Source organism: Xenopus laevis, chromosome 3S (genome assembly GCF_017654675.1).
Source record: "Xenopus laevis strain J_2021 chromosome 3S, Xenopus_laevis_v10.1, whole genome shotgun sequence".
NCBI classification, from domain to species: domain Eukaryota; kingdom Metazoa; phylum Chordata; class Amphibia; order Anura; family Pipidae; genus Xenopus; species Xenopus laevis.
The window spans coordinates 68,483,377-68,511,251 of record NC_054376.1 but is presented as its reverse complement, the minus strand read 5'-3'; the positions used below and the strand labels follow the sequence as shown (position 1 = coordinate 68,511,251).

General features: G+C 35.7%; 1 protein-coding gene across 23 annotated transcripts in view; it reads right to left on the bottom strand.

The window, feature by feature from the left end:
* Positions 1-27,875, bottom strand: part of celf2.S (CUGBP, Elav-like family member 2 S homeolog) — a 282,887-nt gene that overhangs the window by 141,728 nt on the left and 113,284 nt on the right. For all 23 annotated transcript variants that reach the window (XM_041587475.1, XM_041587455.1, XM_041587456.1 and 20 more), the window contains 1 exon segment: positions 7,368-7,564. In XM_041587475.1, coding sequence (XP_041443409.1) covers positions 7,368-7,564 — 197 coding nt within the window.

Genomic DNA, 27,875 nt, shown 5'->3' with positions numbered 1-27,875 from the left:
GCTATGGTTGGCACCTAAACTGTATGTGAAATATGACTCTAACAACTGCCCTCAGCATAATATTTATTGAGGGCTTCTTTACAGATTAGCAAAAAGAATGCATCTCAAATTCTCCTTAGGGAGAAACTGTTATCTCATTTACTGTTTTTGTGGGACAACACTAAAGGTTTTATGGCTTTATTAGCTGCCTTAAATATAATCCAATTATAATAAAGGAAATACTTTAATGTAAATATAAATGGAACAACAATGTATAATGAAATTATTTTAAGGGGAAAGAATTCAGCTAAGGTGTTTGAACAGTAATACTTAATAGAGTTCTGTATTTGTTTAACAGGCAAGGCAAGTTCAGAAAGAATCACTTTAATGCTAATATGCATTTAGAGCATCACAAGGACAATCTGTTGAAAAAGTATTCATAGCGTGGTTACATAAAAATACTTTTGAGAATACAGTACTGGAAGGAGCACAGTCAATTGTCTACTGAACAATGAAAGCCTCCCTATATTTAGGTCATTTTTCCTTTTCATTTTCACATCATGATCATGAGTAAATGTGTGGGATTTACTCAACGATGCCTACAGAGCGTAGAAAAGCAGTGAAAGGTCCTTACAGCTCTAATATGCAATGGGGGGACAGTTAAGTGGCATTGTTACCTTACCCCTCTGAATGTGAAGTAAAGCAAATCAGTGATCATCTTCATCTTGTAGTGAAATGATTGGTCCTGATAGATTGACACCATATAAAATACAGGTATGTGACCTGTTATCCAGAATGTTCAGGACCTGGGGTTTTCCAGATAATGGATCTTTCCGTAATTTGGGTCTTCATGCTTTAATTCTACTAGAAATTCATTTAAACATAAATAAACCCAATAGGCTGGTTTTGCTTCTAATAAGGATTAATTAAATCTTAGTTGGGATCAAGTACAAGCTACTGTTTTATTATTGCAGAGAAAAGGGAAATCATTTTTAAAAATTTGGATTATTTGGATAAAATTGAAAATGGAAAATGAGTTTTCTGGATAACAGGTTTCCGGATAAGCGATCCTATACCTGTACTCTCATATACTAAGCAAATAAATAGTTTGATTAACATTAAAATGTTATAATCTGCATTCCAAGGTCATCTCACTCATTCAATATCAGCCTGAATAAAAATATAGTTGGGGTTGCCACCTGGTTTTGACCTGGACAACCAGGAAGAGTTGTTTGGGTCAAAAATGAATGCCTGGTTTTTGAAAAACATGCAGGATTCCCTGAGATTGACACATTGATTGGTCAATTGAGATCAACACATGTTAGTGGTATAAGATAGAAACCATAACAGATTTCATAGTACAGACTTTATATACTGTAGTAAAGTGATCAATGCACCGTGCAGAGTAGCTAAGGTGTTGCTTGACATTCAAATTATTTAGGTTACTGTTTGGAGGGCAGATTATTTTGGTTAATGATTGCTGAGAGAAACGCACATTTTAGCAGTTTTAGGCATTACACTCCTTGAATAATGCTGTTGTAACTTGATCATTTTAACAGGGCCTAAACAATCTCTTCTTTCCAAGAGCGAGTTTTCATCCAGTTATTCCTGAGTGAAAAATGTATTTCCTTAAGGCAAAAATCTCATCGACACTGCAGGATATTTTATGATTGCATAGTAAGCAAAATGTCCCATTGTATAAATATGCATTCTTACTGTTGCAATAAGCACAAAATAGTTTTATCTACAATCCTCCGGAGTTCAAACAATACAGTTATGTGGATATAAAGCATAATCTGACATTAACCCACATGTCAAATGCTGCTGTTCAGAATAAATACTATCACTCTGAATCTTCTAGAGAGGTGGAATGTATTAAAACAAGTGACATGGAATTAAACAAATCAAAGATATTACAGAAAATACAGTTCAGTATGCACACAATTTTCTAAAGCTTGGGAGCATAGACAATTTTCTGAGAGATGGATTCACTTTCTACAAATTACTTTAGCCATTGTTGTTATGTGAAACAGCAAATAGAAATTTAATATATGAAGTGTACTCGACTATTTTTTATACAAAGCACACATAACGATCAGAAATATGGAGAGCTTTTTCTGTAAGAGATTAGAGGTAAGCAAGATTGGATTAAAAACCCTGTTAGTAGCAAGCTTAATAAAAATAGCTTAGGGTGGTGCTCCTTTGTAATGCACACCATTCCATTTATTAGTGGTACAAGTGTATTTAACCACAGTCAGTAGCATTGAAATTACAGATCACATATTTATATTTGAAAAATAGATAAATGCCATATTTACTGAGAGTCCTGCATGTATGGTTCAATTGTTATTATTCACAGTTTGGTTACAGGGTTCTTCATAGAGAAATATGCCATTATAATTATAACAGATACTTTTATCCATTTACATCAGAGGTTATTCGGACTGAAGATCACATTCAGGTCCAACATTTGGTCAAGCCCCTCTCCCCTTACTTGATCTTGATAACCCTTGATAACAGATCTCGTAATCTAGAATCTATGAAATATGATGAATAAATAATTTTTGTATAACTCCAAAAATATACTGTTTAACAAGTAACTGTTCTTCTGACCAGTCTTCAAGGTGAAGATTCTGATGTATCTGATTCTGATGTATGCAGAAGTTAAAAAATTAAAGCAAAAATGTGATTGGTTGCTATGGGTAACTGCATTAGTACAATTTAGCACCAATGATTATAAATTAGCACCTTTACTTTATTTAATTTAAGAGCCAAGTAAGGGCACGGTGCAGTCAGCCAAAATATATAAGTATGGAACATAATCTACAGTATGAAATGTTTGACCTTTTTTCTTTTCCCGCACAAGAATTTAAGTGGGAGCACTTACCGGACCCTAAACGGCTTCAGCGTGCTGCACGTCCCCCACCATCCCATACAGTGAATTGCAATCTCGAGTCAATACAAAAGAAATAGCACCATGGAAGCCGTAAAATCACAATATTATTCAGAACATTAAAATCTCCAACATTACAGCAGCATAACTCAAAACTTGGCTGCCCGCTTGACGCCCGCCATGAAATCGGCTTCCACGGTGCTCCGTCTTTTGGATTGACCTTTTTTCTTTTTTAATAAAATCAGGGCCACCATATAAAATGCAAAATATAAATACAAAGCACCCTCTTTGTGCAATTTGCATGTTTCCCTTATGCCTTGTGGTTCAACTATTTGTATACCTAGAATGTAGTGCAAACAGCTGTATCGCAATCTAAATGCTGCTATTGCCCTTAATGCTCCCTTAATGCGTTCCTGTTACACAATGGTTCCCAGTAGTGGATGGAGGTGGCAAACTTATAGACTAATTAGTATTTACTGTTTACTGTTTGGATGGGATATCTCTGGAACTAAAGGAAAATTACCTCTACGGAAAGTCAAAGAAATTTGCAATAACATTTTGAAGAAAGGACTATTGTTTCATTATTAATAAAAATAAATAAGATGAATAAATATATACAGAAATAAATGAATAATATTGATTGTTGGGCAAAGAGGTTAATTAGATGAACAAATATCTATACTACACAAATTTGTGAATTAGCCATGTAGATGATTCTTTACATCTATTTTTTTACTTTGTATGAATTAGCTTTCTTAACAATTCCCTGCATGTGTTTTATTTTTTAATATGGAGCGCTCATTTGTTTTCAGCTAGAAATGAATGTTGAATTTTAATGAGCTAAATCTGGAGATTGAGCAAATGGATGGGGTCAAGGCATCTTCCATTTTATCTCAGGCACATGAAATTATAGGGCACATTCATTTCTTCCCTTACTGCTCTTTAGGTTAAAATGGAAATGAGAAATAACAAGGTTAAGCCTGATCTAAGAATGATAACAGACCTTGTAAGTCTCATGAAAGTGAAATGGGAGATGTCAATATCTAAAGCATGCAGCTCTCCTAATCTCCTGGATAAACTAACGGGATGGAGAAGGGCTATCAACCATGAGAAAGAGCAAGCAGGTACTGTAGTGAGGAGACAAGATAACTTTCCATATACTCTTTCTTAGAACTAAATCAAATTCCACTGGGTACAGAACAGCTCCAAGATCTTTAACCTTTTGTCATGTACTGTTTTTATGCATGAAGTTTCCACTCTGGCAGCAAAACTGTTAAATTTGAGCCATGTGGTATATTAATTTTGAATATTAATATGCTAACATCATGCTCTCAGCAGAAACCACAGAAGTTATATGATAGGTTGATGACAGAATATGTTTAATGGATTTATAATCCTCTATTTTTTTTTCATTCTAATATTTCTGTCATAGTTTGCTTTTACTTTCTCCATATTATTCTATTTATTTTCTTTGCTAACATTTCCCTCACACCTTGTCTTAATTCACCCTTTCTGCCTGTTCTGCCTAAGAAAGACATAAGGGCAAATTCCCTAAAGGGCAGATTTTCACCAGTGAACGCTCTGCCACACTTCGTGGCACTTCACCAGGCGTAAATTCGTTACTACTACTCTAATCCACTAAAATGCAAAATTGCATCTCAGCAGCCGAATGCTGGTGCAGTTTCGCTAGTGTTAATTTCTCTTAGGGATCTTTTGCTAGCGTTCAATTCTCCCTAGTGAAACTTCATTAGTATTCTTACACTTAGGTCAATATGAATAGGGCGGGTATATATATGTCGTATAGACATCTTTATTAGAGATGTTGGTGCAAATGCTTGAAGTGGCCATTTATTATTAGAAATTTCCAAGGAAGCCCTAGACATGTGCCCACCCTAAAACAAATGTGGCATGCCCAAAATCTTCTATATGGTAGGGTCTCTTAGTAATACAATGGTTACTCACCACATCAAGGAAGTGGCCCAGGTGCACCACCCTGGGCCCTCAGCACAAGGGGCGGATAAACCGAAATCTCGAATAGAAGCAGGCACTCAAGGGCAAAAACTTCCACCAGGCAGATGTTCCAAAAAGTGAAAAAGTTTATTGTGTCAAAACAGCCTGACGCGTTTCGTGTTCCAAACACTTAATCATAGGCTATGATTAAGTGTTTGGAACACGAAACGCGTCAGGCTGTTTTGACACAATAAACTTTTTCACTTTTTGGAACATCTGCCTGGTGGAAGTTTTTGCCCTTGAGTGCCTGCTTCTATTCGAGATTTCGGTAAATGTGGCATGCTCCTCAAATTGGTTAAAAAAAATGTTATCACAAAAATCTTTAATCATTGGGACTTTTGAAGGCAATCTTGCTTTAAAAAATGAAAAAACAACAACGTATTTTACAACTTTTATGAGTTTCTGGCATACAGGATATGATGTTACTGACATGAGATTGCGGAGGATGACGCTTAGGTGGTGACGGAAACTCTGGCAAAAGAGGCAACGTTCTGTAAAATTCACACTTAAGTGAATTTGCAGAGTAACAACTGTTCGTCTGAGCGAAAATGTGCCTGTTGATAAGGTGCGTAACTGTGATAGCGACAATCTCTTTCCCTAGCGAATTGTCGTCTACGCCTGTTAGTAAATTGCCAATGTCCCTGCGGATGAGATTTCTGGCAAATTTTTGCCAATTCGTCCTTTAGTAAAGATGCCCCATATCATAATAGCTATTTGAATCTCCCATTGACTGCTGTATTGTCATAACAGCCATCCTATAGTTCTCCCTCCTGTCAATTAAACTGTTTGCTTTCAGCTCAAGAAAGGAGGAAACTTACTATTGAGAAGGACCTGGGACCATCAACCTTGTACTTCATATAATATATATATATATATATATATATATATATATATATATATATATATATATATATATATATATATATATATATATATATATATATATATATATATATATATATATATATATATATATATATGGCCCTTGTAAAAAATGGTTATATATTATATATTATATAATGAATATATTATAAAATGTAGCCCCACCTGTACCTCTGTAAAGGCTAACAAATAGGTACATGTAGTAGCCAAGGAAATTCCACAAAACAAAGTTGTTATAAAGTACCAGGTTCTGGTTTAATAAACTGGCAGAAGTGAGCCTTACTGAACAAAATGTCAGTTTTTCTGCATTTGTGTAAACTTTATTATTGAACCGATCTTGACGGCTTGATTATCATTGAAATGTGCACTTTTATGGTTTCTAAGAACATTACATCACTACTGATCATGCATGGGCGAGAAGTATCACAAGGGAAAAAAATCATGTAATGTATATTACATCTATTAAATCTAAGTTAAAATGACTGCCAGCAACTTGTGTAGAGTAAAATAAATCTTTTTACTGCATGGTCACCCAGGAATTAGTTTACAAATATTAAATAACCTGCTGCACAGGTCCACAACAGAGTATGTATGTATAATAGACTTCTTGGATTTCCATTTGTATTAAAGTGAAAAGAAACCAAATTATGATAGCTGCCTGTATATAACCCTAGACTTAACTGAAACAATGAATATGTTTTAGTTTCACTTTGGGTAGTATTTCAGATATTTCATCCACTAAACAATTATACATTAAAGCAAATTTTTTGAAAAGGCAAAATTCCACAAGGGAGTGTATACAGTATAGCAAAGCCATTTTCTTTGCTGTGTTTGATGCGCATGAAATGGGCACTAATCTATCCAATGGACTATGCACAAATGTGTTGCCACATAGTCAACATTTTAGTAGAATACTGTTTTTTATTTTATTTGGTTGTGACCTTACAATATATATGAGATCTAGTGTATTGTGTATGTGTAGTGATGGATAAAAAGTGTTTCTCGTCTCCCTTGATGTCCTATGCCATTTCAGTAGTGATGGGCGAATTTATTCGGCAGGCACAAATTTGAGGTGAATTTCCGCTTTTCGCTGCCAGCGAATACATTTAGCGAATTGTCGCTGGGGTCAAAAATATTTTGACGCCGGCGTCAAAATTCACGTTTCGCCCATCACTACATTTCAGTTGAAGTATTTCTGGCCTTTTCTTCCCCTCCGTACGGCTGGAAACACCCGGAATTCCATCAGAGTCAGTGGTGCGCGAGCTGCCGTGTGGCCCTGAGGGGGTGCGGGCCCTGGCCCAATTGCACCCCCTGCTCCCCCGGTAGTTACGCCACTGAACGTGACACTTCTATTCTGGTACAAATGTAAAAAGATAGCACACAGCAAACCAAACCCTTTCTTGGGATCCATATATTGCTATCATAACAGAAACAAAATCACCTTTTCTAACCCATGTAGTACATTATTTTAAATATCTTTAGTGTAGGAACACAGCAGAAACTACATAATAAGAAAAACTTCAATTTCATAACTAAATGGGAAAGCCCCCCATGTTAGAATAAAAACTATTATGTGCTATTAAGATGAAAAATAAAACTCTACCTTTGCTTTGGGGTGGGTTTTGACTCCTATCTCGCAGGACATTGATCTGATAGACGGCTCCATAAGGCTCAAAAAGGTCCTTAAGTTCTTTTTCTGACCAGGATCGTGGGATCTGACCAACAAACATCTTAATGGCATCTGGGTCTGGCTGATCTGAGTGATCCAAAGCTCCATTCATCTTGTTGTTTGTGCCGTTACTGTAAGAAGAATACAATCAGTGTTAGGATTATTAGTGCAAACAAGTGGCAGCAATCTGCAGAAAATAAATAATCAGAGGAGGAATTTTTATAAATTGTGACAAACAAATCAGGCTGCAATCAACAGATTACCAGGGTAGTAGATAGGACCAAAAGCTACAATTCAGCAGTAAAGGATTTTGAAGCAAACAGTGCAGAGAGATACTTTATCAGCTGAGATCCTAGTAAACTGCTGCTTTTAGAAGCAGCAAGGCAATGCATTAGTCTTGTTTGCTGGTGTGGCAGCAATAAGGATGAGAGTATTTCGATAATATAGTCGTATGAAAAGAATATGAAAACCTTGGCAGAGAGTCAGATGACTAATTTAAGATGCCAACAATGAATTTGCAGATACTAAAAAGCATCCATGTGTGCATCGAATTAGCAGAAGATTGTTCAGAACTCTGTATGTAGTTGTTCACTGTAGATCTGATCCCCATTCCCTGCTGAAGGAATGAGGGAGAGTGAGAATTTAAACCTACTGTTTGCTAAAATGCAGAACAAAGGACTCAGTTCACAAGTGAAAGGTTTTCTAAGCAATGGTAGCTTTGTGTGGGAAACCAGCAAGATTCTCTGTAGGTTTTTGACTGTTTAAGATATTTAAATACCCATTTTATTGCATTCCACAACAGTGAAATCACTTCAGTTTTTTCTTTATACAACACTGTAATCTGCATTAATGGTGATTAATATTGCAATTCTCTCTATAAATAATTTAAGACTCATATATGGGGTATATTTGACTAAGCCACAGTACATGCTAATGCTCAATCCTAAAGCCTCACTAAACACATTCAATTCTATAAAAACCAATCATCTTGCTCCATCATCTCTTCCAGCCCTCTTCTCCCTAAAGTAACCTATTATTAATCATGATTAAACAGCCATATTTTACCATATGAATCAGAAGGTGCTGAGAAACCCTTTGTCTTATCTAACTACAAGTCTTCCTGCCACTGAACTGCGATTAACTTGAGCCCAATTTGAAATACCTGTTTTATAGTACAATAGACTATATTGTTAAAGAATGTGATGTTATAACATAATCCACCAGTCTGTTCAAAATTACAGCTTTCCCCTTTCACAGAGCTCTATAAATAAAGTGAAAAAAGCAGAAACTACAGGTTGATGAGCTACCTTTGTGACACCAGTGGCTGTGTCAATACTGAATTCTGTGCACAATGATGAATTTTGGTTGCAGAATACTGTATTCTTTATTGGTCAAGACCATTGGAGATAACAGGAACCCCATCAATCCCATTCATTTCCAATATGTCATAAGAACACAATGACAGTAGATTAAAACCGCATAGTCCCTAGTATTGTAACTATGTTTAATTATTTTAATAAAATTTACTGGTCACCCATTTCATTGGTTGAAAAACATTGACTTTTATTATATTACCCTGTTAATGTAACGTTGACTGGTCTACTTAAAAAAACACCTACACTGTATCTTAGTTGGTGCATGGTAGATTTATATTTTATATGGGAAAACAAAATGTTAGCTAAGGCAATTACAGATGAACATCCTAAATGTATATTAGTCAACACTATTTTTTTTATTACAGAATGTGTAATACTAATAGTGAACACATACATTTTATTAAAAATTAAAATTTTTTTTTTTTTCTTTTCAACAGAAAAATTAAAATCAATAGAACAAGTAGCCAGATCTTTTATAAAATGTGATCTTTATTAGACAAGATCTGGGCTATTCAGATAATCCTCATACTCCAGCTTTGTTTATCACATAGATTTCCACTGGGGCTAGCATTATTGAGAACATCGATTGACTGCAGCAGAAAAAGTCCCATAACAGTCCTATTTAGATGAATACTTGTTATTAGACACATATAGTAAGAAGAAAGCAAATAATAACCTCTTTAACCAATCTACTTTGTCATTTCTTTTTTTTAAAGTTAGAATTATTCAAACTCACAATATAAAGATCATAAGCACCTTAGCATGGTATTTTCTTCTTTTGCATCCATGGCATAAAAAGTCCTCATGGAACAAGTAAAACCTACATTAGAATATCTGATTCCGAAATATATGGGCGAATCTTCAAACAGAGAAAGACATTACCATTTCAACGTTATCTTAAATACGGAAGGGAAAATAAATAATTTATCAATTCTATATAGTGGTATATAGTGGCTTGGGATCCATATCTGCAATATGTATAACTAGACCTTGAACAAAATTTTGTCCTATGTTCTATGAATTAAAAATTCCATGTCCTGTATTAAGTTGAATATAACAAACGTAAAAAAATGGCTATATTAAAGGGCCTTTATAAATGTTCATAAACTTTGTCTAGTGACTTCTACAAGTAGAAGTATTTAAAGACTAATGGGATTCATTTGGCATTTGTAATATTTTTACCAGAAATCAATAATTTAGTACGTAATAATGACAAAATATAAATTGCCCAAATAAGCAGCTTTTGTTTCCTTAGTTCACTTCAGGGCTAACAAGAGCAATGTTGGGATCCGTAAAACATCCCTAAAAGCCCTGCCTGTGAGCCAGTATAATCACCAGAACAAAAGCCATGCATTTTTGTATCTGTAAAAGCTCTGTTACAATATGACAGACAGACAATGCTCTGCCAAAGAAGACTTTTGAGTGGATTCCAAATTAAGGGGTGAGTATTTGGATGCAGCTAACATTGTTCAAAGCTTTATCCATATTTTAGTGTTTGAAACACTGCCCAGTGGCAACTGCATATTCAACTACAATTCAGAAATCATCTTTTGTACTCAGGCCCTGGCATTATAAAACAATAGCCTGCCATGTTCCATGATGTATGGAGCACAGAATAATCTGGAACAAAGCAGCTATGGGAAACTTGAAAATGATGTTAACTAATGGAATAATTCTCTGCACATTGTTCAAGCTCAGTGTTATTACTATTATTTTGAAGGTAAATAAATATATTTCATCTGAGATGAATTGGAGAATATTCTTATATTCCCCTTACTGTGAAATGTACATACACAAATTTATATTTTTTTTATATTCTGATTAGCTTTTTGCCTGTAATTAAAGAATCATGTACTCAATGGTAACTACGCTAACATAAAGTACATGTATTTTGGTGACAAAACTATCTTTTATTTTTAAATTTTTTAAACATTTTTGTAGCCCCCTTCAAATTTGGAATTTGGACCCTTCATGACCGTATTTAATAAGACTGTCACATCAAAGCCTTAAATATGTACTTCATTCTGCACATGTGCACAAATACAGAAACATAAGGAAACAAACTTGAAAGTGAATAGAAAAAAATAACATTTTTTCTTGAATTTCAGCTTTTTTTCTGTCTAAATAGCCTCTTTTTTTGTGGCTTCATACTCTTTTTCAATATATATAGCTTTTAATTGCCTGTCAGTATAAATACAGCCCATGGCAGCATTTTGCCTGATGCACAGCAGCACTTCAGCACAGACTAAAGTCAAATATGACCTTTTCTGCCTACCAATTATATGCATAGAACATTTTTATGGAGAAATAAAACAGGTGGATGAATATATTGTAAAAATACTTTGCCAATTTATAATTTACTTGCAAACTTTTCTTCTAAATATATTCCTCTTTTAAGCAGATTGCTTGTTTGTGTGCAGTTCATATACAGTGTTTCTTGATTTCTTTGTTATTGTATATTTGTTAACTGTGTATAATTGTGTAATAAATACTGTTGAAATGACAGTTGGGGATCATTATCTTGTCCCAAATTTAATTTAAACAAGTGGAAAACAATAACTGTAACCATGGGAAAAAATATCATGGAATGTGACTTTAATATAAAAAGACAAACTGAAAGACATTTTTGTTAATAAAAAATAGGAAAAGGAAACATTAAGGACCCAGATAGATAGATAGATAATAGATACAGTCCAGATTATAAATGAAATAGATACATTGATTGATGAGATAGATAAGACATATAGCTGGATATATATAGTAGATAAATAAGATGATAGATAAATAAATAGATAGATAGATAGATAGATAGACAGACAGACTTTTAAGTGCTTCAGCTTCGGACAAGTAAACAGTGATTAAAAAGTGATTGTTCCACTTGTCAAAAAGATCACTGAAGAGCTCAGTGACCAGAAATAAACCACTGAGGGGTTGACCAAATAAAGGCAAGAGGTCACACACAAGCATAATACAGAAGTACAGAATGCTAGTGATGGCTGATGTGACAAACAACTGTTGGCAAACAGTGGGAGGAGTGCCAGTCCTATTTCTGGCTCTCCATGGTGTTCCACTCTCCTTAGTTGAAGGTTTGTGGCACGGCACCATAGCCCAACATAGATACTGGCCAGTTTATCTTCATACTTCTGGGATTTCTTTATAATTGCATGTGTTTAATAACACTACATGAAATATATGCATAAAATAAATGTTCAGTATATGGCATATAATAGATATAAGATAAAAAGTTGTCTCTTATCTGAATAATTATAAACAGAAAAAGGGAAATATCTTCCTAACTTTACCCACTTTGTGTTCTGTTTTCCCCCTCAATATTTTTACTGTGTGTCTGGTAGATTGAGGGAGTACTAGTGTTTGTTTATGTACGTATCTGTCTTACTACCTTCTCCAAAGACAGCCAGATGGCAGCTTTCAAAATCAAATTAATTTCAGATGAATTCAGGTTTGGACACACTCCATTTAGATGTGTCTCTGCTTTGAGGAACAATGTAAATTGGGAAGGAGTAATGAGCCTTAAGTTCTTAGACGCAGAGCTTTGGGGTCAGACACCAACACGTGTACAAAGTAAGCTGCTAAGCTTGGGTGTTCGAAGATACAATAAATCATGTACATACCATCTATGCTATTGTAAACCTTGATGCAAAATACAAAAATATAGCTCTCAAATACATTTCAAAAATCAATACAAGTCAGAAAAGGTTTAGACCGTTTCAAACTCACCCTTCAACTGTACTCCTCAATAAAGCGCCACTTAATGTCCCGGGTGCTCTGCCACCAGCATTCCCACTGTAATGCACGTATTAGAAAAATTAGAATAAGCTGCACTTCCGGATAAAAGAAAGTGGTTAGTTGCAGCAGGTCACAGTCCAACATCATCTGATGCATTTCAGGAGCAACTACCTTAATCATAGCCTATGATTTTGGGAGTTGCTCCTAAAAAGCATCAGGTGATGTTGGACTGTGACCTGCTGCAATAAACCACCTTCTTTTATCCGGAGGGCCGCTTATTCTATTTTTTCTAATACAGCGACTCTCAAATACATTGCCTCAACAACTGAATATTTTGCCATCATCCAGGGTTTTGTAAAGTGTTTTAACATTTAATAGCAAGCAGAAGGGCACTTTAAAGATTTGTATTGAATGCACTACCCCTGCTTAATTATTTTGAAATAATCAAAGATCCCACTAAACATCAATTAAAACATGACTGCAGAGAGTACCCTTCAGAAACTTGCATTCCCACCAGAATCCTTCTTGCCAGTATTATCTAATGATTCTGTGAATTTTATTGAGACTGTTTACTATAGCCAGAGAAAGTGATTAGATTATGTGTCGCTGCAAAATCTCAGATATGGGAGATCTGTCATCACTAAATATAAATTGGGATGTGACGGCATGTTTATATTGTATATCAGTCTATAGAATTTGCCAACATGGCTTCTTACATGGCAAGGCAATAACTAAAGATGATATGTTCCCCCAACCTTGTTAATGTATTACAATGATACAAATGTACAGTACATTCGTTATAAAATCTATGTATTATGTTAAGCATGGCAGCTTCTCTTTAACTTGTCTTAGGCTTGCCAAATTCACTTTAAGTTATGTTCAGCACAACAGGCTCACTTATTTCTTCTAAGAAAACACATGGTGAAAAGTGATTTATAGCACAGATGTGATAGAGGGTAAGAGGAAAAAGGAACTATTCTGTCTTTGTCTCATCAGTATATTCAATCTCAACAGAGTCTCTACTCATTTTACTAACATTTAATCACTTCAGAATCTCACCAGTAAGAACAATGGCATTGCAATTCATATATAGTGATATTCATTTATTTAGCATGGGATCATATTATACTTGAAGTTTTACTCTGCTAAATGAACCATATGGAAAGCTAAACACATTCAACAGCAAATGTTGCAAATAGTCCATTTGTCCATCTCTAACTTCTTGGCAAAGGCTAACAAGCTTTTGTATCTTGTAACGGTAATATTAATACTTACATGTATTACAATGTATTATAACCAATACTATACTATTGAACATTCTGAAATACTTCTTTTTGTGTATATATTTCATTTGCTCCACATTCTGGAATAAGTTGTTACTACTTCAAAGCATTAAGTGGAGGATTTTGAGTCTTCTCAGGGCTACATCAAGAAGCCTGAAGTCCTAAATCACACATTTAAGATGTAAGATCAAGCAGAGCCAATTACTTCTATCTTTCCTTTCCTCAAATCCTCCTACACGATACCAGATTTTTTTAAAGAGGCAGCTCTTTGTGTTATAGTTCTGCTGAATTTTATCAAAATATTATAGAGAGAAATCATATGTGCCAGTTGTGAACACATCGGAACATGTAGTAAAAACAAATTGTAAAGCTTAAATTTGAGTGTCTTCTAGGTCAATAACCACTTGAATTGCTTAGTACTAAATCAGTTTTCATGACTCTACTTTACTCTAAATTATCTTTTATTAAATACTATTCTTTGTGCAGACCAATTGGGTGGTTAAGCCTATGTGGAATTGGGCTAAATCTGATGATCAGAACTTTTAACCTTTGGATCAATGATATTGGCATGCAGTCTGCTCTCTATATTATACACTGCCTTATGAGGTATATGGCCAATTAGGCACTAGGCACTAATAGCTGTCACTAATGACATATTTATGTGCCTTAGCAATCTGATTCCTGTATTTAAACCCCTGTGCTAAAAAGAACCAAGCATTATGGTTCCAACTGCTGTGGGTCATCATGATCCCTCTTAAATACAGTGAGATTTTGTCCTAGAAACATAATGAGCAATAACATAAGGTATATAACTGGTTCCATACCTCCCAACATTTGAAAAATGTAAAGAGGGACAAAACTTTAGCCATGATTTTTAACCATACCGGTTTTATGACCACACCCCCTAATTACCATGTCTATTTTACACAATTTTGCAGGTTATGAAAGTTTGAGCACATTTCTGGGAGTTTTAGGGCCACATTTTATGTGTTATATTAGTTTTGCTAATGGTTTTAAGCTGTGAGTCACAATTTCCCCAAGAGACCTGCTTATCTTAAATTGGTACAATTGTTTATTTGCTTATCCTAAATTCTTACAAATGTATCTAAGTGCAAGTGCTGAGTGTTCTGGGCTCTCTACCAAAAAAAGCTCAATTCAGTTGAATTTCAGAAATGTTGTATCTATTTCTGGAGTTAGTGCAGGAGATCAAAGAGAAACTGGACATTTCAGTAAGAAACCTGCGACAGAGCTGTCAAAATCAGGACTGTCCTGCAGAAAACAGGACAGTTGTGAGGTATGTGGTTCTAAATCAATTGTTGGCACGCTAAATATAATCTAATTATTTGGAAATTTTGTTAAGAAATACTGATGTACGGTTAATAATGTATTGTGCTGGTGCACCAAAAAGATTTCGTTTATATAAAATATGATGGTATGTACATTTTACATCAGACCAATGTTCCCTCTAAGCTGTGCACTGGTGCATGCAAAATTTTGAGGTCAGCGCACGCAACAAATTGTGGTGTGCACAAAGATTTTTATGTGACACAACATTTTGCACCTATTCTGACCTGTGCACACGGTTTTAAATAAATGTTCACACAAGTTTAAAATGTGGATACAAAAGGATTTATTTGCACACATACTGTAGCCAAGAAGATATTAGAGGGAACATTGCATCAGATGCACAGTAACCAAGGGAATCTGTATGCAAGGGGCACTAACCCTGGTGGTCTAGTGGGCCCAGTGTCGGACTGGGACACCAGGGGCCCACCCAAAAACCTTAGACCAGGGGCCCACCAAAAAACTTAGACCAGGGGCCACTCTCAGTACTATTATTCTTCCTTTCCTCACTCAACCTCTATTCTCCTAGTATCTTTTCTTTACTTACTATAATCCACTATTCCATTTATTTAGCCTCTTTTTTCTCATAGAAATAGGGAATGACCATGAAATAGGCCAAATGTTTAGCAGCATGAGGACCCTATGGGCCAGTCGGCCACTGAGTGGGCCGGCAGGGACACCCACCGTGTGATGTTTCCTCTTCAGGTGCTCCTAGGTCGCGCACTGCATGCACTTCCTGGTTTTACGTGCGCTAAATTTAAAGGTATTTAAAGGGGCTTTGAGTTCAAATTCATTGCCCATTGTTAGGTCTAACTCGTTTGGATTCGGTGCGATTTTGCCTGTCTGATTCATGTTATTGATCCTGCCTGTCTGACTATCCTGAATTCTAATTATCCTGACCCTTGCCTGCCTGACTATTCTGATTCCACAGTTATTGACCCTTGCCTGCCAGACTATTCTGATTCTTCTTGTTTTGACTTGCCTGCCTGACTATCCTTAAACGATGCCTGTACTGACCCGGCCTGTCTGACCTTGCTTGAAAACCGCCTGCACCGACCCGGCCTATCTGACCTTGCTTGAACTCCGCCCACACCGACCCCGGCCTGTCTTACTATGCTTTGTCTACTAGAACTGTACTTTTCGTCCAAAGCCTTGCTAACAACCGTGCCCTTTTGCTCGTCCAGAACCTTTTCTCGGGAGGAGCCCTCAGCCAATTGGATGACCCCAGGTCTTAATAAGGTCTTAACCTTTGCTCGGTATTTGAGGGACAAGGACTTCTACATTTTTAACCCAGAAACATTCTTCCAGTGTGAATCCCTTTCAATGGTCAATGCACTGCACTCATTGACCATTGAAAGGGATTCACACTGGAAGAATGTTTCTGGGTTAAAAATGTAGAAGTCCTTGTCCCTCAAATACCGAGCAAAGGTTAAGACCTTATTAAGACCTGGGGGCATCCAATTGGCTGAGGACTCCTCCCGAAGTGAAAGGCAGACAGAAGCAAGAGCCGAGACCAGGGAGCCTAGCACTGGTTCTGGATTAAGGGTGCCAATCGTGACACTGTATAAACAAAGAACTTACTCAGCACTTGCTTGCTCTGTATTTATTATAGGTTTCCAAATTCACGGTTTTACATTTTCCCCTGAGGAAGGGATATTCCCTGAAAGTTTCTGCCACAGTTTCTACTGCAATAAATGGATTAAAAGGCAATGGCTGGAAGGTTTACTTTTTCTGTGCAAAGTTGTTACATACAGAGCAACCACAGTAGACATTAAGAAAATGTCTGCTCATTGCAACTAATTTAAATAAACTAATGAAAATGGGCACACGATGTAAATAAATATTGCAGCAGGGTGTTATTAATAAGGAATGTTAAAAGAAGTAAATCATTTCAAGAACATAAACTGGTGTGCTGCTTAGTAAATCTGCTCCCAGAAGTTTGTGCATTTGCCTTCCAAGTACATACCTGAAACTGCAGTATAAGTTTTAGACTATTATGTTTCAGTACAAGTTTTTGACTATGCTGTTTCAGTACAAGATGTTTCTACTTATTGACACATATACACACATAACCCTTTTCAAGCTTCCATTAACCAGGATTTGAAAGCAGTCTCTTCATAGCAAGTGGTACTCTCTGCTCATTGTGCAAGCTCTTCACATACAGTACAAATGTTTGAATATAGTAACAGAATGCATCCAGACATGGCAATTGCTAACAATTGTCACCTTTGGGTAATGTGTCTCATTTTTCTCTTGCCACTCAGACATTTAACACATTATGTTCCAAGTACATTTTAGAAATTAATTTTTGCAATGTATGAGATTTGTTTGCTATTTAGCTTGCTGTAATATGCAGGCATATTTTAGTGGGGAAAGAGAAAATAACCAAATTAAAAAACTGACAGACTTTCTGAAACCTCACACTCTGAGTTTATTTTTCTTATTATTGACCTGAAAAAGTAAGCTTTTACATTTCCAGTAACCATGTACTTCATCTGTTAGTTCTGTTAATTTGCTCAATTGAAAGCTATTAACAGCTAGGGGTCCTAGAGCTGCTATTTTTTGTGTTTAATCTTTTCTATACCTTTCAATTGAAATGTCCGATCAGGGAATTATCAGCATCTGAATTTGAAGGCAATGCTTTGAATACATGTCTCCATCTAACACACTGTATATGGCATCTCTACTGTAAATTATTCACCATTTTCTATGGTCTTTAATTTTTAAACAAGATGTGGCATGCATTCATGATTATAAAAACATAATCTTCTTGACACTGTTATTGGCAATATCAGCCAAAGCATTCCATGAACAAATCATGTTTGGCTTTACATAGAAAGGAAACATTCACACAGAACAGTGTGGCATATATATATATATAAATATACCATCAAGCAGTATCAAAGCATAAAATATTACACAGTTCAATACAAACATGTGTAAGGTTACATACTCTAGAGAGAATGCTTCAACCTTTAAATGAAATAGGTTTTTGGTTGGTCTTGGGATTAGTGCTCTTTATAACTATGCAATCCAAACTTTTCCAAACCGTAGCTAACCTGGGCTAAACTACTATTAACAAATGCAGCAGTGGAACTGCCATTCAACCAGCCACTCTAGTCAAACTGTTATCTACAGAAACATTCCGCACCCCACAAAATTTTTTTTCAAAAATAGAAAAAAATGTATTATAACATAATTAAAATATAAATAAAATTGACAGACTATGGCCTTATTTGTTTCATGCCCAAATGGCACGTAATAATAGGTAGTAAGATGCTTTCCGTATTTCTGTAGCTTTTCATGGCTTTTTCCAGCTCAGTTAGTATAGAAGCATCTATGGCTACCACTGCCATTTACCATTTCAGTGAATGGGAGGCAAAAGTAAAAGTGTTTTGGGCTTTCACGTCGGTTGAAAAATATGTGCAGTGTGCCATAGCCCAAATGTCTGTTTATTTTAAAATTTGTAGTGGTGAATTCAAGTCCAGACTGTTAATCCATGGGCTGACTTATTTTCCTATTAATGTTGGTAATAGCTTGTTTATTTTATCCTCTATACCCTTATCAGTCAGCAATTCAATTCCATTTTTTATTGAACTAAATGGACACAATGATGACTGAGATAAGGGAAAATTGTCTTTCTTGGGAAAAATGCCTCATATACTGAAGTTACTATACAATATATTTTTAACTATTTGGCATTATGTATAAGTAATTACAAAATACATCTGTGATATAATGTTTGCGGAAGTTGATTGGAATGATTTTTATCAGAATGGATAATTATTAATAGAGAAGGATTTATCCATATTTTAAACATTTAGGGCACTAACTCATCTCCTGATGCAAATGTCAGGCTTAGGAACTGTCAATCTCACAGGATGCCTTTATTATCTTACTTGTTTCCATTGCAATTTGGGTTGCCATGGAGATGCGACAGCCCAGTTCCAGAAAATTATAAGATAAATGTCAGGCAGTGATAACAGTGTTAATGAAGCTTCATTGACAAGCAGCTTCATGCTTCAAATAATAAGCTTACTTCCATTAGCATATGCCTTGCTATCAAGAGGTGAATGAATGAAATGCAAAAGATATATGTATTATGTATATGTACACAAATTTGTATTTTCATATTCTTCATAGTACATATTTATTACATTACAACTCATTAAAAGACATCTTTAACTGTCAAATGGTTTTAAAAATATGAATTAAATCTACCATACTATCATTATATCTATGATAGGATGCCAAAAAATGTCATTTGTTGATTTAAAATATATTTATGTACTATACCTGAAACATATTTATTGAACACTCTGTGCCAGCCAGCAGATTAATTTCTAGCACAAATAGAGCTTTGAACCCTTTACAGTATCAGACAATCAGTAAAGCTAAATTACATGCTATGAAGTGGATTTCTGAAGTGTTCTGACAACTATAAAATAGTGTCATAGCTGCCGGGTTCTCCAAATAATATGACTCTAGGGTTGGCTAGCTAATTTACTTTTAGTAAATAAAATGCAAGCCCACCACAGTCTCATTACTTTTCCCTGTATCCCTTTTGCCTCTGTTGTCCAGGGGTGTGAGGACACCCAGTAATATTGTTCTAATATAGTTTAATTTTGAAAACCAAACCTTCACAGGAGAAGTGAAGGTCACACATAACATATCCTCAAACATATTTATCCTCACAGAACCCATACCTGTTGAACCAACAGTATAACAACTGGTGATGGGTTCAAGATAATATCAGCTTTCAGATGAGTCCAAACATGACTAGGTGCGGTATTCTGTATATCAGATGTGAATATCTGGGCAGGTCACACAGTATTAATGTTTAGTATCTATAGAATCCATGAGAGTATTAATAACCAATGAATATAATATCGCTCTCCTAGGTTCCTATAAGGAGTTATGGTCATTATATTCATGATCCAGTTCCTTCTCACAGGAGGTCATAAAAATCTCAATCTGTGTCCTGCTAGGTCATGTCCCCTTATATTACTGTGGAAGGGGTGGAGTGTGCAGTTACCTGATGCCCCTGAAATCACTAATAAATGTCAGCTCTTCTGACTAAGAATTGGATTTACTTAGGAGGACCAATTGTGGTTGGAAGTTATCCCATTTGTTTCTCCTTGCCCCCAGGACCAGGAATTCTATACCTTTGAAGCGAAATAAAGGTTTTTCATGTTTTCCCTTTTATTTTCTAAACTGTTTGTAATTGTATTATTGAATGTATGTCTCTTTTTGTAACATATTTTTGTTAATTGCTCTATTATATCTTTTATAACATTAAAGAGATAAATAATAAGTCTTTGGTGCTCTAAATGAAGCTAGCCTGAAAGTGTATACCTGTAAGCCTTAGCCTTTTGCATGAATGGAAATGCTAGTCTGTATGTATGCTGATTAACCCTTGAGTACTTGTTGAATCAGTAGGAACTAACCCTGACTATAGTGAGAGAGTGTTTAATGCATTGGTGTATTGTTAGTTGTTACCTGTTAGGGAGAGCAGTGGAATAGTCATATTAGGTTTCTATCGCCTGTTAATGATAGATGGCAGTGAATGAATTTTCTGGGTGTTGGTTGGACTGCGGGGTGCTTTTGCAAAAGTTATCGAAAGAAATTCAAGTTTTATTCCTCTAAAAAATTTTGTTCCCCCCCCTAAAAACTCGACCAGAAAAATTTGAGGTTTAATAAATAGACCTCTAAGACTTTTGAATGTTTATCTTTTTTTTTTTTTTACAATAACAATTGCTGGCTTAAAATTAAATTGGACCATAGGAAGAATAGCATTCTTATATTTTAGATCTTTTTGTATAATGGGTTTTCAGATAATAGAATCCCTATTTGTATTTAAAAAAAAGCCTTTAATTGACTGCAGGTTTAAAGATTTTCAATGTGTGCAATGACTCCATGGTCCTCTTGTCAACCTTTGGCTGAGTGGAGAGAAGGTACTGCATTTTAGGCACAGTTTGCTATCTAGAGATAAACCTTTAAGCTGGGCTCCCAATACACTACTTAAGAGCCCTTGGGTTAAACCCATAGATTGGGAACTGTTCTAATGCATTTAAGATTTGCATAAAACATATAAGATATTATATCCGTATGATTGCATTAAATATCTTGGATAATATTGAGAGGCCTGTCATTGGGGTCACACCACCAATTAATCTTCTAGCGTATTATATAAATGAATATATACTTGTATACAGCCCTTAACGTCCCTTATTACTAATGATGTATTTAGGGCAATAGGTGGCCAAATGTACTTTTGAAATGGGTTCATCAAACTCCAAAAACATATTTTTTTTAAAACATTTGTATGTGTAGCAATTGAGAAATTATACATTTTGATATCAAGATATGATTTTTTGCAAGCTAGAAACTCAAACATGAAATTACACTGATATCATTACTTTGCATTTATTCTGTTGGTTGTGTTTTCCCATGTAGGGATGTAGCGAACTGTTCGCCGGCGAACTTCGACTGTTCGCGTCCGCCGCAAGTTCGCGAACGTCGCGCGACGTTCGCCAATAGGCGTTCGCGTCAAAATCGTTCGACCATTCGACCATTCGATCGCTAAAATCGAACGATTTTCGTTCAATTCGAACGAAAATCGTTCGATCGAACGATTAAAATCCTTCGATCGTTCGAATCGAACGATTTTCGGATGTTCGAAGTTCGCGAACAGTTCGCATTTTTTGCCGGTGTTCGCGAACGGCGTTCGCGAACACATACTCGGCGGTTCGCTACATCCCTATTCCCATGTAATATATCACACATTTATCAGGAAAAAAGTGAACCGCAGGTTATCTGTAACTGTCCTTGTACATTAGGGATGTAGCGAACTGTTCGCCCGCTAACTAGTTCGCGCGAACTTCGACCGTTCGCGTCCGCCGAATGTTCGCGAACGTTTGGGAACGTTCGCATTTTGAGTTCGCGTTCGATCGTTCGACCATTCGACCATTCGAATTCCTTCGACCGCTAAAAATCGAACGATTTCCATTCGTTCGAACGATTGTAAGCATTCGATCGAATGAAAAGCATTCGATCGAATGGCTTCGATCGTTCGATTCGAATGAAAATCCTTCGATCGAACGATTAAAATCCTTCGATCGTTCGAATCAAACGTTTTTAGCGGGTGTTCGAAGTTCGCGAACTGTTCGCGAACGTTCGCATTTTTTGCCGGTGTTCGCGAACGGCGTTCGCGAACACCAAATCGGCAGTTCGCTACATCCCTATTGTACATCACAAGCGCTGGTAATAAACAAGTACTGCCCACATAAAGGTACAGATTACATGCATTAAGAGACCATCTTCTACAGAGTTTTTTTGTTCTTTGTAATAAACATGATACAGGAATAAGGCAGCATTCCATTATGGCAATGGTCAGTATGAAGAAGATTGATCCACATTTGTCATATGTATAATGTTAGCCTTTCTTGTTGCACTGACATACCATTCAGCATTCTACAATAACACAGTTCTCAAGATAGTGCAATGCAAATAGAGCACGGTTTAGCTTGGCATGTCATTAATCATGCCGTGCAAATCAGCTCTAATCCTTAGTGGAAGTTGTCAAAATGTGGTTCAAATTCTACACGGTTTTAGGCAGAGATTCCAATCTCACGCTGTCTGACTGTGCTATGAAGTGCAGGACTAAATTGGTCTGTGGATCTATCTATATATTTATAGCCTCTCTGAAACTTTTATTTAACACAATCTAAATCCATTTTCAGGTTCACAACAACAAAGATATTTGTTGTGCAGTCATCATTAAATCTTTCTGCAAACAGCAATAAATGTTAGCTTATTTCTCTGCAAAGCTGGCTTTAAACGCAAGTGAATTAAAATTTAACATCAACCAATAATATTCTGCACCAAGATATATCTTTACAATAGCAATTTATATTACATTGGCCTTAAAATCTTTAATCCTCCTACAAACTGTAAAACATTTTACAGGTTATAGCGGACACATTTCCCCATAGAGAAGCTTTTATAGAAAAGTTCACTGTTTTGCTATCATTTATTTTTATAGGAAAGAGAAAAACAACTCTGTGCAATAAGATTTTAAACACACACACGTGATCATATTGCTACGGTTGCCTATTTGTTTTTGTTCTCTTAAAATACATTCATATATAATTTTTGCCACTCTGTTAATATAATTTATATTATATTTAGTAAAATGGCACTCATTGATTCAAATGTATTTTGCACAAAAAAATGCAGCAAAGCAACACCAACTGGCTCCAATGTATTTTGTCCAAAAACAAAGATGCAGCAACAAAAACACCCATTGACGAGGGGGCCCATTTACTTAGCTCGAAACTTCGAATTTCGAATGGTTTTTTTGGCTACTTCGACCATCGAATTGGCTACTTCGACCTTCGACTACAACTTCGAATCGAACGATTCAAACTAATATTCGACCATTGGATAGTCGAAGTACTGTCTCTTTAAAAAAAACTTCGACACCCTATTTCGCCACCTAAAACCTACCGAACCTCAATGTTAGCCTATGGGGAAGGTTACGTTTAGTGATGGGCGAATTTATTCGCCAGTCGCGAATTCGTGGCGAATTTGCGCGATTCGCCGCCAGCGAATAAATTCACGTAAAAAATTGGCACCGGCGTCAAAAACGGGCGCCGGCGTCAAAAACGAGACGCCTGTGCCATTTCGCGAATTTTTCGCTGTTTCGAAAAAAAAATTACAAACGAATAGATCTGCATGACAAACATGATGGACACTTAAAACACCCTGGTTTATTAGAAGATAGCCAAGTAGACCTCTTAGTATCCAGTGACCCTGTTCACTGTTATAGTGAGAGCCAAACGGTAACTACTTAGCTATCTTCTAATAAATCCAGGCTGTTTTAAATGTCCATCATGTTTGTCATGCAGATCTATGACACCAGGTACCAGTTTTGTACACCCCTTAAAGGAAAACTATACCCCCCAAACAATGTAGGTGTCTATTAAAAGATACTGAGTAAAACAGCTCATGTGTAAAACCCTGCTTCATGTAAATGAACCATTATCATAATAATATACTTTTTTAGTAGTATGTGCCATTGGGTAATCATAAATAGAAAATTACCATTTTAAAAAATAAGGGCCGCCCCCTGAGATCGTAAGATTCACTGTGTACACATACAAACCACATGTAAGGTCACATGAGCCAATTAACAGACAGAGTTCTGCCTTTTGCTTCCTCACTTCTTCCTGTTACAGTTAAGTGTTGTAGTATTTCTGGTCAGGTGATCTCTGAGGCAGCACAGATAGAGTCATGAAATGGTGGTTCAAGGCAAGAGATGTAAAAGGGCAATATTTATGTAAATATATATTCCAGTTTGGTAAGATTCTTTAATATGTCATTCAATTTGATATAAACTATCTGTTGCTTAAGTATTCATTTTGGGGGTATAGTTTTCCTTTAACTGGCCATAGATATAAGATTCGCCATCACATAACATGCACTACAACACATGTGATTTATCTTATCACATGCCCCTGCGGGCTTTCATATGTGGGCAAAACAGATTTAAAAAACCACTAAACCGGTGGCTATCCTTAGAGGTGGGCCATGGTGTCCCGACTCTTACGTTTATTGCTATTGACCATATACCTATGCCTAGAAGGGGTGGAGACAGATCTCGTCTTCTCATTCAACGTGAAACCTTTTGGATAAAAACACTTGATACCCTCTCTCCCAAAGGCCTGAATGAGTATTGCACATATAGCTGCTTTTTGGCTAAAAGATAATATGTTTTTAATTATTTGTATTTACTTTACATTTTGGATTGTATTGATAACACTTTTTCCATTAGCTTTGCCTTTTCTGGTTCTGTCTAATCAGCTCCTATTAACATAATTGTGTGTGATGTCAGCAACAAGGCGGGATTTTTTAAACCTTTATAACTGACACTTTCATTGTCTGTTTTTTAATGAGTTAATGCATCAAAGGTCCCAGACCATGGACCGAAACGTTGATGCTTTTAATATGTATCACTCAAGATAAATAAAAGTTACATTTTATTGAACCGAAGTGCGCGCCGCCACAGCTTTTCTTATATATATATATATATATATATATATATATACATACTCATCTCACAAACCGCACTCCAAGGACTTGTCAGGTGCAAAAATCAAAATTCCTTTATTTCAACGTTTCGGCTCTCACACGTGAGCCGTCTTCAGGAAAGTGAAATATATATATATATATATATATATATATATATATATATATATATATATATATATATATATATATATATATATATATATATTCCACTGCTATATTGACAAATATTTCGGGCAAATTTTTAGAATAACCTTTTTTGAAAAGATGGCAGTTAAAGTATTCTGTTTATTTCTTGGGAGCTGGAAGAAATGTTACACAACCAAACTGTCATATTATAATCTCAGCGCTCTGAGTATGTGTTGATAAATGGGCATTTTTAATTTTGTAGCGATCGTGCTGAAACAACACCAATTACTGTTTCCAGCATGTAGCAAAGCCATCAGAACATTATCTCTGCTTGCTTTTTATAAATGATCTGTTGTATTCACCTACAGAAACTAATGATCCAAGTTCATCTGCCTCTGCCTTTTTAGACCATGGATCAAACGTGACCCACTTTCCTCTCATATTTTCCCAGCTAAGGTCGTCCTATTAGTCATGAGCAAAAGAAGAAGATGGCACTGTACAGTGTAAAAAGAAATGGATAAAAAGGAGATAAATTATAACAGAACAAAGAAAACAGGACAGGGAGAATAAGAGAAAAGACAAGATAGAATTAATCATTTCACATAAACACACATTTTGTCCATACTTTATAACTGTATGCAAACATACACACACAATAACATACACACACAATTTTAATTGTATGGTATTTCAGAAAGAAAGGAAGAAAAACACCAAAAATCACCACACATTTACAGTCAATAAATAAACCAGGTTGGAACTGAAAATATAAATCTACAGAAAAAAATGGGGAAAAGAGAAATAAAACAAATGATAAAACTGTGAATGCATTTGTAAATAGCTCTTAATGTCCCTTACTGTACTGGAATTTAATTGTATTAGATTCAGGGCTGGATTTCCTGGGTGAGCTGTGCAGTCCTAGTGCCTGTCCGCATGCGACAGAGCACTGGGGAGCTGTGCGTCCCCATTGGCTGGGCTGCATGCCACCCCAAATTTTTTGCCACCATAGGCCTGGGCCTTTGTGGTCTCGCCACAAATCTGAGCCTGATTTGATTCTGTGTTATTTACACCATGAAAAAGTGTAAAGATTTCTTTCTAATATGCATAAGTATCCCTGCTCATTGTTATGTAAATGTCTGTATGTAATAACCATTTGCTTTTTTTGTCCCTATTTTACATTTCGTAAAAATGCAAAGCAGTTTTATTTTAAAGCCCTTTCTTCTTCCAGTGTAAATTAAATTAAATCCATTGGGGTAGGTTATTCATTTTATTGAACAATTGAACAATTCATCATTTGTCTTTTACAGAGGGGCTACAGACTACCAAAATATACAAACAATAATGAATTACAAATGAGAAAACAGCAGAGAAAATAATATGCAATAGTAAAGGCTACTGTAATCACAGTGTTTTAACATTAACAAAAGCAGCCACCATAAAAGATGCACATGATTTAACAAAATAACAACACCTAAAAGTGTTCAGAATAGTCTAGGACAAATAATCAGTCCAAATCCACAATATCAATTAGAAGAATTCATATTGTGGACTTGGACTGAAAATTTGTTCAATGATGTTTTAATTTGAATCTTGTGATTATACCCAGTTGGGGGCTTTTTTCCCCCAAGATTTATTATGATCCAAAGCTGCTAAAAATCTGAATCTGAAAATACTCCAGCTAAAAGCTGTCGAAATCCTGTAAAAGTCAATGGCAAATGTCCCTTTAGCAATTTGAAGATGTTTATTGCCTTCATGATCTTCAAGGGTTTTGGACTAGGTTTTGTTCGATTATCTGAAAAAGTTGCATTTTTCCTGCGTCAAATTGAAAAAGTCGTACAATTCGATTTGATGATCAATTTTGTCATAACTTTTTCCCACACATGCTTTTTTTTTTAGTCAGATTAATTTGTAAATTAAGGGTATTTGGGTTCGGGAGGTTAGTTGAATTTTTTTTTATATAGTTAGAAAAATTTGAGTTTTAGTAAACACCTCCCTTATTGTAGGGTTGTTTCAGAATTCTTCATTGCGGCCATGGCCTTTATAGACTTTTTTTGCAAGCCATCATTATTTTATTAAAAATTGTCACTGACATAGGAAAAATGGGTAGCAATGTTTTAAAGCATAGTTATTGCTGTCAATATAGCTCTAGGATTTGGGTTTGGGTAAATGTTACAAATGTATGCAAATAATTCTTAAATTACCTAAAAACTCCAAATAGTGTCATACCCACAATGCAACAATTATTTCTTGGAGTGTCGTTGTAACTGCATTCACTGCAATCATGAGCAAAATTCTGTTTTGGATGAAAGCAGTACAAAGATTTGGATTGGATATTAAATTGCATGGAAATGGAAGCAACTTGTATATGTGCAGGAGAATGCACCATGTGTTTTGGTAATGGCCTTACATTTACATCTGCTTCAGACGTATGCAAATAAAGTGTTGCAACACTTGAATCTATGAAAGGTTTCCAC